Here is a 13123-nt window from a genome sequence, read left to right as displayed (position 1 = left end):
TCTTATTACACAATGACTTAATTAGTGTATCAAGGTAATTTCAAATCTGATTGTGATTAATTAAAACCATCCAACTTCACTTCACCTAATTGTTCTGTTGTTGATCAACACTCCTCTACTGATAAGCCTATCTATTCTATCTTAATACTATGTATGAATATTAATGATTTATATAGATCTAAATGAGTGAATTTCAATGATGTTGTTATATATATATATGATAATTAAAATGAATAAACTTTAATAACAAAAAAACTTTAAATAATTTGTTGGATATCCAACTATCATGAATTCTACATTATTTCTATTCAATAAAAAAAAAAATAATCTTTTTTGTGAACATAATTAAAAAATATTATTTTGTGTTTATCATTATTTCAATTATTAATATTATGCAAAATCAAATATTTAATTCTTTATTTAAAAATTATATTATAAGATCATTGATATTCAAAAAAGTAAAGAATATTCATAAGAATCTAAAATTAGCTGTATATTCATGGTCGGTACTCGTTGGTAAACCAAAACAATTGATTGCATATGACTATGTCGATGCTTTACAATACTATTGGTTGGATTGTAAATCCGATGACCACTATCACTATAGGTGTTATCTATTCGATAGAGACATTCACTGTATTTTACAGACGGCGATCAAACACGACCGTCTCAAAGCCATACAGCTGATGTTCGAAAAGAGTGAGAGCGCACGTGTTCAACTGCTGTCTCTCAGCTGTATAAAGTTTGCTGTTGAATTGGCTAGGTTCGATATTGTCGCCTATATGAAATCGGTGATCAACAAGAGCTACTATTTCAAAATTATCGACTATCTTCACAATGTGACACTAGAGAAACTCGATTTCTACGCCGCCAAACAAAGCGAGAATCAAAAGATTGTAACCATTGAAGATGCACTACAACAACGTGATTTCGATACACTACAGACAAACATAAAGAAAGGCGATTTCGAAAAGATGGGTCTATTTATCAAAGCTGTCAAACTCGGTGTCTACGATGTTGCCGATTGGCTAGTGGAGCGATACTGTCTGCAACCACCGAGAATAGGTCTGAGATTGAATGCCAACCAGGAGACATACCTCTGGCTCAGTAGTTCGAAACAAAAATACCAAGTCGCTGCTGCCGATGTAGATCTTGCTTGCGGTGGATCTTCGCTTGACCTCGTCAAGTTTCTCTACGAGAAATGCCGATCGTTCACCTATATCGCGCTGTACAATGCGTTTTCCAACTATCGACTCGACATTCTAAAGTGGCTACACGAGAAAGGTGCAATCGGTGGCAAACCAGTACAGATCTTGTCTCGACAGATTCCAAGTGATTTGCCAGCTTCGCGACCTCTGGAAACAGTACAGTGGTTCCACAAGAATAGAACGGAAGGATTCAGCAAGGAGGCATTCGACACTGCTGCAAGATTCTCGCTTGACATTGTCAAGTTTCTTCATTACAACCGAACCGAGGGTTGCACTGCCAATGCAATGTCGTATGCTGCCATCAATGGGCAACTAGAGACATTCCAGTTCTTGGCGGCCAACAGAACCGAAGGATTCTATGAGAATACATTCGATATTACTTGTGGAAGAAAACATTGTCTGGAGATGGTTAAGTATCTTCATGCCAACTATCCAACTGCGACCCATTGTACAAAGTTTGCTATGAACAACGCCATTAGGAATAGAGATTTGGAAACCGTTAGATTTTTAAATGAAAATAGGACAGAAGGTTGCTCTGATGAAGCACTTGGTTATGCACTGGAGAACAACGATCTTGAAATGGTTAAATATCTCGATCAACATCAACTGGTAAAACATGAACTCTACGATAACAAAATAAGTACTTGTCTGTCAAAGCTCGACATATCGAATTTAGACGCTATCGATTGGTTGTTAAAAAATCCTCGCACTGACCGATCAAGATTAAAAGTTTTAGCTAAAACTACAAAAAATGAATTTGTTATCAATTTCTTAAAAGATTATAACTTTGATTAAAAAAAAAAAAAATTTTAAAATCAATCAAATTTTAAGTACATTATCAACTATTCTTATTACTTCCCAATATTACAATGGTGATCACATAGGAGGTGTGTTTTTTTTACTCAATCACAACCCAACTGGGTTATTTAGTGGACTACTCACAAAAAAATTAAACTTTAACAAAATTTAAAGATCTGCTTGATGGAGATGATAACTACTCACAAAAAAAAAAAGATTCAAGATTTTGTTTTTTGATCAAAAATGGTTAAAATTATTAATAAAGTGTAAATTATTATAATAACACATTTAGTCCAACCATCAAAAATATGTAAATAGAAGATCTAAACAGAGTAACTTTTTGTTTTAATTTAATTAACAAATAACTAAAAAATAATGTATCATAAATTGTTTTTATCTTTTATCACTATTTTATTCCTTTTAAAGATAGAGGGTGTTGCTTCTAAAGGATGTATGTAAAAGACAAGTAAATTTTTTTTCATTTTTTTTAATAATTTTATTTTATTTTTTTATAGTTATTGTATCATATGCTATTAATCAAGTAAATTTAACATTGAACAGTGATTCAAATCTACCAGATAGCTATTTCACAAATAGAACTAGACTTTTCACTGATGATAACACTAGTATTGTGTTTAAATATGTCGATTTAGATCCAATTAATAAAACAACACATCAAATATCTATTGATTTCCAAGATAACCCGAAAATACCATTCTATGGAACAATTAATGTTTATCCTGGTGGTGGTTTGCCATACACTGTTTATTTATGTAAGTTTTATTAGTACCCATATATATCTATTTTAGATTGAATCAACATAATAATAACACAGATCTTCTTATAAATTTAAAGTTGAACCACCAAATCCTTTAAATCAAACACAAGTAGAGAATAATGTAACTATTGGTATGAATTTCAATATGGGTAGTAGTTTAAGATCGATCTATGTCACCAAAGACTACACGCCGATTCCATTCACGTTGTTCAATAACAATTGGACCATAGTCATAGAGGTACCATGTAACATCACTGTTAATGATATCATTCTAGAGTTCTACTCGAATAAAGTGATATCAAGAGATGTTTTACTTACACTACTATTAGAACCTAGTTTGATTGACGATCCATCAAACCATGTAAGAATACCAGTGGCAGGAAACTATACACTTTCACTTAGAGGTTGTTTTCTATCAACTTTGAATAACAATAACAACAATAATAGTAGTATTATAAGATTCACCAATGAAAATCAAACATTAGATTGTTCAAATCTTAATATTATAACAAGTGATAAGTTAGAATGTAATATACAAAGTGGATCAGGATCATATAAATATAATTATACATTCATTTCAACCAATACAATAAGTAATAATAATAATAGTTATGATAATAATAATACAATCATACTTTCATATGAAGAACCATCAATTAGTTCAACTATTTTAGAGAGTGGTGGTGTTCTCTCTACCAATGGAACAGGCTTTAATGAACCAATAATAGTAACAATCAATGATAATAAGACATGCAGTCTACCGACAATCAGTAACTTTACAAATATAAAATGCAACACCCAGGTGACGGTCCTCTATAAGCTAAGAGTAGATGTAGCAAATCAATGGGTGGAATACCAAAAAGATGAATCTCATTCATCTAACAATCCTCCGACCTCCTCCTCAACGGGTAACTCTAATTCAGGTTCAGAAAATTCCTCTGTCTCATCATCGGTCATCATCAAACCATCCGATTGGAATTTCCTTTTACCTTTGTTTTTATTTTTGTGTTTTTTGCAACAACAACAACGCAGTTAAGCATGGCAAGTCATTCTAAAAACAACAACAATAATAAAGAGAGGGAAGGAAGGACCTCTTCCCAATCAATGTTAATTTTAATTAAAATTAATTTTTTCATTTTTTGAAATTTTTGATTCAGGTGAAGAGGCAGTGTGTGGTGCTGTTGATAAAGTTCCGAGAACTTGAAAAAGGTGGATAAAGTTTTTTTGTGGATGGGGGTAAAAGCATTTGCGTTTTTAGGATCAATTTGATTGGTTTGTCTGAGGGTTGACAAGTTTGTGATTTTCAAGTGGTATTGTTTTTTCATCAAACAGTGTGTTAATGATGTCCTCACCTATTTTATCAATTCCTTGTTTTTGGAATTGATTTCAAATTCACTGTTTTCATACATTCTTTATTTTTATTTAAAATAAAAAGTTTTTAATCTTTTTGTTATGTTAATATGATAAGAAAGAATCTTAGATCTTAAAAGCATTAGTTTTTGATTTTATTAATTAAAATCATTTCTTACTATATTACACTTCAAAACAAATAATTAACATTATTCACAAACAATGAAAATTATATATTCAATATTTTTAATATTTATTTATTCCTTTATATCTCTATCATATTGTGACGATTTTAGTAAGAAAATTTAAATTTGATATTTAATTAGTAGCTACTAACAATATTTCTATTATTATTATTAGTTTTTAAAATTAATTATTATAATGACCATATAAATATTTATATGAATGATCCAGAAAATAAAAACAATTTCACAAAGGAAACTCAAATCAATGGAAATGACGGTAGTAATTTTATCTTTCATTTAGTTGATCTAAACAATGCAACAGGTAGTGCATCACAACTCAATATATTTTATAAAGAAAATAAGAATCATCATTTCTTAGGAACCTATACACTTAATACTGCAAATGTTTCATATTCATTTAATTTAAGTAAGTCTTAAGTTTTTTTTTAATTTATTTTAATAATATTAATAAATATCATTGCTTTATTTTAGATGATATTCCTAATGTAAATTACACACAGATTGGAAATATTATAAAGTTATCACTATGTTTTAATATTGGTAATACAGTGTCAAGTGTAACAGTAAAGGGAGAAGCTGCTCAATTTGTTCAGTTTAACGATTATTGGGATATGAATGTAACTGTTCCTAGTAACATGAGTGATAACATTGCAACAGTAAAGATAGAGTTTAAACCTGATCCTGTAAGCACCAATAGAATACCTTCGAAATCAATCGATTTAACATTGAAGCCTTTTATCAACAACCAAGACCAAATACCAGTGTCAGGTATCGCACCTATAACTTTAACTGGTGGTTTCCTTAACCAGCTCCTTTTACAAAGCGATACCAAGATTACGCATATACATTTCAACAGCACCAATAACAATGTAAATAGCAAAAACAATTTAATATGTAACAATGTAACAGTTAAATCAAATGAAGAGATCAGTTGCATTCTAGAGAGTGGCGCTGGAGTCTATGATTATCAATATAGTTTCAGTGGTGATGGTGCTAACCAAAGTTTGTTGCCACCTGACATTAACAAAGTGGTAAGACTATCCTTTGAAGAACCAATTATTAAATCAGCAAGTGTGGTTGACGATGTTCTATTGATTGAAGGATCTGGATTCAACGAGCCAATCTCGGTGACGATCAACGAAAATACAAAGTGTACATTACCAAAGATTAGCAATTTTACAAACATCAAATGTAATATCACCACAGATACCAAAATTCACACCATCAGAGTTGATGTAGCTAATCAACACGATGAATATCTACTTCATGATGACCTTTCATCATCTTCATATATTAAAACAAACTTTTTATACTTAATAACATTACTACCATTATTATTATTATCATCAATCTAAATAAATAAAAAATAAACAATAAAAATATGTATAAATAAATATATTAAATTATGATCTATATAACTAGTAATATTTTATTATTAATTTACTCTTTGATTATCATTATTAATTTCATTATCATTATTAATAAGCTCTTGATTATTATTATTATTATTATTATTGTTATTGCTATTGCTATTATTATTATTACTATTTGTACTACCATTACTATTCGTCAATGATGTTTGTGAAGGTTGTTTTTCGTTGGAGGAGATGTTCTCCTGTAGTGTGGAGAGATTAGGTGAACTAGTACTAGATGTCTTTGGTGGACTGCTCTGTACTGCTATTGATGTTTGAAGTGGAACGATCGGTGTCGATTGTGAAAGTGTTGGGTTTCTACGTCTTAGCTCGATTCCGTAGCTTTCGTTGGTGACGTTATCAATCAGATTGGCTGTACTCGATCGCTTAAAGATAGGATCTATCGATTGATAGAACAATTCATCCTCTTCCTCTTGTAGCTGTCTTTGTTGATCTCGCTGGATCTTCCATCTTCTAAATCGGTCGAATATAACTGAGAGTCGTTCATCCAACTTGACCTGTATCTTCTTTGGCAGGAAGTATTTCAAACTGAAGAGGAATAGCAATCCTAAGTAGACAGTGTAACCGATGATTACCACTGCCAATATAATTTGAATGCCTATTCCATCGTATTGATTGGTTGCTTGCATCGATGAGAGAATCATGATGCAGATGTAGCTGAATAGCAACACACTGATACCGATCAACTCTGAGTAGTTGGAGATCTTGTAGATGAAAGGACGCAGACTGATCTGTGAGATAATTGAACCACCTATTACCAGGAGCACGACGAACACTGAGAACGAAGACTTTGGATCGATCAAAGCCAGTGAGACTGCCATCATGAAACGACGACCCAAACCAATGATCTCATAGTAGTAGATCGATTTACGATAGTCGATGTAGAGTGATCCGACGAATGACAATACAAACGGATCGTCCAGTCTCGAGCGATAGTGGAAGAGCAGCGCTGTGAACAACGCTGGAATACCGATGACATAGACGATGGTGGCCACAACTGTCACCTTGAAGATGTCTTGGTAGACACCGTCCGGTTCACTACAGTTGATCCATGGGAAGAACGACATGTATTTATCGCCACTATAGGAATCGGCAGTGCAACTGTAATTCTGTAGAATATAGATGCACAGTGGTAAATAGAGGAAATTCAGAACTACCAAATTGACACGGAAGCATGATCTCAACCATCTTGTTTCAAATGGAATCTTTCTAATGAAGTAAACCAAGTAGATAACGAAAAGGAATATCGATGTGGCTGCAGCTACCACCGGTGGCAAACAAATAATAACCAAGAATAGATTTGGCCATCTCGAAATATCACCAATACACAAGAATCCAAATGAAAAATTAATAAAACTAGATGATGTGAAATAGAAACCAAATAATTTTGGCCATGGTGATAATTTAGATAATAATAAATTCAATGCCTATAATTATTCATATAAATAAATTAAATTAATATTCAATTTCAAAAGAGATTTTAATATTTTAATTTTAAAAACTTACTTGATAATAAAATACAATGGTTTTACGAGTTGCCGATGGAAGTGATCTCTTTGGATCAGTTAAGACAAAGAATATAAATAATAATATAAATATTAATAATACAAATGCAAAAATAATACCAGATTCTAGAAAAGAGATAATGGAATATTAATTAAATATAGGTTAAATAAGTTGATTAAAAATATATATATTTCTATACTTACTTGGATTTTCAGGACATCTTACACAGTCAACACCTTTAGTAAAATAACCTGATACACAACGTGCACATAAACGATCGGTAAATCCTTCTTTACACTGGTACGAATCGAGTCCATCTGGATTGCATGAAGTTGTACCGAAATTACTGGTTGGACAACGTACCAGTGATTTAGGATCGTCAAAAGTGGGAACAGGATAGTAACCTGGTGGAACAATGATATTGGTACCATTGCCTTTACAGATTGCATGATCTGGACATGGATTACAGGATCCGTTCACACCGGTAGTTCCAGCGATACAAGAACAAAGTGTAAAGTGGTAGTAGGCAGGATCGATGGTGATTCTCATATCGGAAGCGTTACCGATGAGTGTTGGACAGGCATAGTTGTCCGATCCCATTCTTATGAAATTCAGGGAAGGTTTCATAAATGTCGGAATACCACCATCTTCGGATCTCAATTGATTCGCCTCCAAGTACAATTCGCTTAGGTAGTTCAATACGTTTGGAATAGGTCCCTCAAAATTATTGTAAGAGAGATCCAGGTGAGTCAAAGATAGCATCCAAGAGAGATAATCGGATATTGCACCAGACAACTTATTGTTTGAAAGATCCATAATGAAAATACTCTTTAATAACTCTTTCTCTGAATCGGAATCCCAAAACATATCTTCAATAAACTCTCCTGTAATATTATTATCATTTGCTTTAATAATACTAATCTATAATGATAATAAATTAATTAATAAACTTTGTTTAGATAATTTATATTGTTGTTGTTTAAAAATGATAGATACCCAAGATAATTTTTTAACTGGACCAATAACTTCATAGAGTGTACAATCGAAGCTGTTTTCAGAGATATCCAGTCTGGAGAGATTGACACATTTAGAGAGACTTTGGGGGATTGCTCCTCTCAAATTATTATTTCTGAAATTGATAAATCTAAGACTTGTCAGGTTACCAAAAGACTCTGGAATGGTACCGGTCAAACGATTACCAGAGAGTACAAAATCTACCAAATGGGTTGGTGCCGAGTCCATACAATTCGGTAATACTGTGAATAGATTGTCATCCAAAAGAATTTCGACAATATCGGTCAAACCACAAACAAAATCGAGTGATCCATGGAATTTGTTTCCACTTAATCTGATACTCTGAAATGTTGTTTTATGGTTAAAGATATTACTTGGAATCTCACCTGATAAATTGTTTCTAGTAAACTCTATCATTTGAACATTTGACATATTACCGATAGACAATGGTAAATTACCAGATAACTTATTATCATATGCCCAAAAATGTGTTAATTTACTTAGATTTGAAATTGTTTCTGGAATAAAACCCTAAAATAAAATAAATATTAATATTTAGAAACATTTTTAAAAGATTAATTTTGAACTTACAATAATATTATTAAAACCAATATCAAATAATCTTAAACTCTCCATATTTCCAATTTCTTCTGGAATGGTACCCTCCAATCTATTCAATTCAACAAAGATTAAATCCAACTTTGTATACTTTGGCCATGTCTTTGGTATTTCACCAGTGAATTGATTACCTGCAATCCATAAATATGTTATATTCAACGGTAGTTTCTCTGTCCATGATATATCACCCTAATGATAAATAAAATGTAAGAAAATTAATTTGAAATTATTTATAGATTAAATAATTGTAAAACTTACTTCTAATAAATTATTTTGTAATTGTATTACACTTAAATTTGTCATTGTTTCGAAAATATTTGGAATCTGTCCAGTAAGTAGGTTACCATCCAAAATGATTGATTCCAAGTGAATTAAATTCTCTAGTTGCTGTGGTAGACTTCCGACCAAGTTATTCTCCTCCAAAATCAGAGATGTCACCTGGCCATTCGGGTTACAAATGACACCGTACCAATTGTTGGTACAAGGATCAGAGACTTTCCAATTTGATTTCATGGTCCAGTCGTTTCCTCCACACTGGTCGTACAGTGCGACGAGAGCATCACGTTCGCCAACCGTGGTAGCAGTGGCATCCAAGACACTGTTCTTTGCGGCGTTGCTATTTCTATAATGAGAGTTTGACAGTACATCGATACTGTTGAGTGAACGTATCTTTTCGACACGCTTGATATGCTCTTTATTGAAGAATGGTGTTGGTGCCTCTGGTATCTGTAATTTAGGTCTGGTTGTGACACCTGGAAGAGCCAAAGAGAGTTCCGTGAAACCCACACTCGAAATCAAAAATAACAAAAAACATAAATAAACATGATTGCTATGAAAATGAACAATCATTTGATACAATATAATTTTTGATTTTTCTTATTTTTCTATTTTAAGAATTTTTGACCAAGAACAAAAAGAACTAATCTAAATAAAACAAACTAAATAAAATTAAAAATATAAATAAATTTAATAATAAAATAAATAAAAATAAATAAATAAGAACTCACAAAGATAATAACACAAATTGAATGGAAAGATATATAATGAAAGTTGATAGGGGGTGGGTGTTTTAACAAAAAGTAATAGACTTATTGCCAATGAACATTAGTTTTAAAATGGGGTAAAATAACTTAAAAAGAACGAAAAAAACCACCACTGATTAAACAAAAATGAGAGTGATCAATAATAAAATCGACCAAAGAACACTATTTGTTGTATATGTATAACTTTAATTGAATAGCTATTCTACTTTAAATTTTTTATTATAAAATATATGTGTATGTATCTGTCTGTTATGTATTACTGTGTTTGCTAAGAAATTTATTTATAAATGTTGTAGTTTAGTTTGATTGATTTGATTTGATTTGATTTGAGAGTATGGTGGTAATGAACAATGTTGTTATTTTGTGGTATGGATTATTCTTGTGATTTCATTAGTTGATAGGTTGGCATTGCGCCCTCTTCAAAATAAATAATCTATTTAAAATCAATCAAACGCACTACCAACACACAGCTTCAAGCTTCACCCCAATTTTTTGCACCCCAATATCCTCACCCAAAAATATTCAAAAAATGATGTAAAAACGACATGTTTGCTGTTTTTTGTTGAAAGTCATTTTATTTTTATCACATCATTAATTATTTTTGCAAATAAAAAAGGGGAGATCATAGTTTTTCTGTTGAGAGAGATCTTTATAAAAATCGAATTTAATTCATTTTTTTTGTAAAAAAAAAACACCAACAAAAATAACATAAATCTTTGAATTTAATAAATCATTTGTTCAACCTTAATTTGATAATTAGCTAAATTTTTTTTTTTTTTTTTTTTGTTTGATCATCGATAAAGAATGTACGATTTCATCAGATTTTACATCTTCAAATCTAAAAAAAAAAAAAAAAGAATTATCAAAATAATAAAATTAATATTTTTTATTTACTCAATTGAGTTAATAAAAAATCTTTTAAATTTCAAACAATGTGTTGACACTTTGGTTAATGGATTATTTCTGTCAATGACAAGCATGCTCATTGTCAATGACTACCTGTTAAAACGACTTTACCACCCGAGAAATTATTTTCAAAAATACACTAACAAAATGTTAACATTTTTATTTTTTTTAAAAAAATTGAAGCAATTTATAAATCTCATTAAGTAATTGAACAAAAAAAAGTTGAGTTGATTGTTGTTTATTATAATAATAAACGTAATACTTTAATAATAGAATGAGCAGCAGTAGTAACAATAGCGACAACAATGACAATAATAACAGCAGCAGCAACACTTCAGAAGATATACAGCCAACAACAGTTACATCACCAAATAAAAAACAAGAGAATGAAGATGAAGGAGAAGGTAAAGTAAAAACAATTGTTTTATAGTTTAAAGTAAATATTACATAAACCAGCTATTAATAATAATAACATTATTTTATTTTTATTTTCTTTAGAACCAATATCAGGATTGATTAAATCAGATCAACTCGATGATTACAATACAAGATTGGTTGTTATGCAGAGTGATCCTAATTCACCTTTGTACTCTGCAAAGACATTCGAAGATTTAAAATTGTAACTATTCTTTAATAATATATATATATATATATATATATATATATAATCATTATAGTTAGTAGTAGTACTCATTCAAAATATATATTTTTAGGAAACCAGAGATTCTCAAAGGTGTATATGGTATAGGATTTAATAAACCATCAAAGATTCAAGAAGCTGCATTACCATATATCATTGATTTAAAGTAAATATTAACTATTTTATAACTTAATAATAATAATAATAGTATTAATAATAATGTTATAAAAAAAAAAAAAAAAAAAAAAAAAAGACAAAACTTAATAGCACAATCACAGTCTGGTACAGGTAAAACAGCAGCATTCTCATTGGGTATGCTTAATACAGTCGATCCTTCAATACCACTTCCACAAGCAATATGTGTATGTCCGACACAAGAGTTGGCAATTCAAATACATGGTGTAGTTTGTACACTTGGAAAGTTCTCTTCAATTAAACCACTATTAGTTATTGCCGAACAAAAATGTAATTACATTCAACATTGATTAGTATAATAATAATAATAATAATAATAGTAATAATAATATTATGTATGTATATACTTTAGTTAAAAAAATAGAGAATCAAGTAATTGTAGGTACTCCTGGAAAGCTGTTGGATCTTATGAGTAAGCGAATACTTCCGACACAAAAGGTGGCGATGATGGTATTGGACGAAGCCGATCAAATGATAGATAAACGTGGAATGAATGACCAATCGATGAAAATCAAAATGTTCCTACCGAAAAGCGTACAGGTCTTGTTGTTCTCTGCAACATTCTCGCTGGGCGTCGAGCAATATATCAAAGAGTTTGTTCCACAGCCAAACATTAGCATTAGACTCAAGAAAGAGGAGCTAAGCGTCGACAAGATCAAACAGTTCTATATCGACTGCAATACTCCCGAGAACAAACCATTGGTACTCTCTGATATCTATTCATACATAAGTATTGGACAAAGTATTGTATTTGTACATGTAAGTTAAAAGGAACAATCAAACCATCAAACAATCAAACATACTTTGTTGACACACATTTTAACCAACTATTATAATTGTTGTATTGTTTTTAGACAAAAAAGACAGCTTCACAGTTAGCAACAAAGATGCGTGCTGAAGGATTCTCAGTGTCGTCGATCACCGGTGATGACTCTGCAGATCTGAGAATGGAACAGATCAAATTGTTTAGAGAGGGTAAGACCAAGCTGTTGATTGCAACCAATATCTTGGCGAGAGGTATCGATGTTCTACAGGTGTCGTTGGTGATCAACTATGATGTTCCACTGGATGTCGAGGGTAGACCAGACCCTGTCACCTATTTACATCGTATTGGTAGAGTTGGTCGTTTCGGTCGTTCCGGTGTCGCAATCAATTTCGTCAAAGATCAACACGACCTCAACAAGATCCTAAACATATCGAAACACCTAAATAGAGAGATCAAAGAATTGAAACGTTCAGATATTGAATCACTCGATGCCATATTAAGAGGTTTGAAAGATTTAACACCATTATCATAAAATAAAAAATAATTAAAAAAATAAATAAAACAATAAAAATTCATATCTTTATTTATATATGTAAAATATAATATCATCAATAGTTGCAGTACCTCAGATCTGTCTATGACCATGATATTAAATGTAAAAG

The 13123-nt window shown here is 31.2% G+C and overlaps 5 protein-coding genes across 5 annotated transcripts; 4 read left to right on the top strand and 1 right to left on the bottom strand.

The window, feature by feature from the left end:
* Window positions 1–392: 392 nt before the first annotated feature.
* On the top strand, window positions 393–2003 carry PPL_01663 (uncharacterized protein; the record flags this gene model as incomplete). The annotated part of the gene is made up of 1 exon (XM_020572669.1): window positions 393–2003. One exon carries the CDS (start codon window positions 393–395, stop codon window positions 2001–2003), a length of 1611 nt encoding a protein of 536 aa, XP_020436786.1.
* A 378-nt stretch (window positions 2004–2381) lies between these two features.
* PPL_01662 (uncharacterized protein) lies at window positions 2382–3820 on the top strand (the record flags this gene model as incomplete). Its single annotated transcript, XM_020572668.1, has 3 exons — window positions 2382–2457; window positions 2522–2779; window positions 2862–3820. 3 exons carry the CDS (start codon window positions 2382–2384, stop codon window positions 3818–3820), a joined length of 1293 nt encoding a protein of 430 aa, XP_020436785.1.
* A 715-nt stretch (window positions 3821–4535) lies between these two features.
* Window positions 4536–5695, top strand: PPL_01661 (uncharacterized protein; the record flags this gene model as incomplete). The annotated part of the gene is made up of 3 exons (XM_020572667.1): window positions 4536–4599; window positions 4621–4746; window positions 4812–5695. 3 exons carry the CDS (start codon window positions 4536–4538, stop codon window positions 5693–5695), a joined length of 1074 nt encoding a protein of 357 aa, XP_020436784.1.
* Window positions 5696–5775: 80 nt separating this feature from the next.
* Window positions 5776–11017, bottom strand: PPL_01660 (leucine-rich repeat-containing protein; the record flags this gene model as incomplete). The annotated part of the gene is made up of 8 exons (XM_020572666.1): window positions 5776–7200; window positions 7280–7404; window positions 7483–7576; window positions 7643–8200; window positions 8276–8824; window positions 8885–9100; window positions 9170–9698; window positions 11001–11017. The coding sequence occupies 8 exons, from the start codon at window positions 11015–11017 to the stop codon at window positions 5776–5778; spliced, it is 3513 nt and encodes a 1170-aa protein (XP_020436783.1).
* Window positions 11018–11134: 117 nt separating this feature from the next.
* On the top strand, window positions 11135–12993 carry PPL_01659 (DEAD/DEAH box helicase; the record flags this gene model as incomplete). Its single annotated transcript, XM_020572665.1, has 6 exons — window positions 11135–11264; window positions 11359–11479; window positions 11574–11666; window positions 11754–11946; window positions 11990–12454; window positions 12550–12993. 6 exons carry the CDS (start codon window positions 11135–11137, stop codon window positions 12991–12993), a joined length of 1446 nt encoding a protein of 481 aa, XP_020436782.1.
* Between the last annotated feature and the right edge of the window lie 130 nt (window positions 12994–13123).

This window comes from Heterostelium album (genome assembly GCF_000004825.1).
Source record: "Heterostelium album PN500 unplaced genomic scaffold PPL_scaffold2, whole genome shotgun sequence".
Lineage (NCBI taxonomy): Eukaryota > Evosea > Eumycetozoa > Acytosteliales > Acytosteliaceae > Heterostelium > Heterostelium album.
This window is presented reverse-complemented; position numbering and strand designations above follow the sequence as displayed.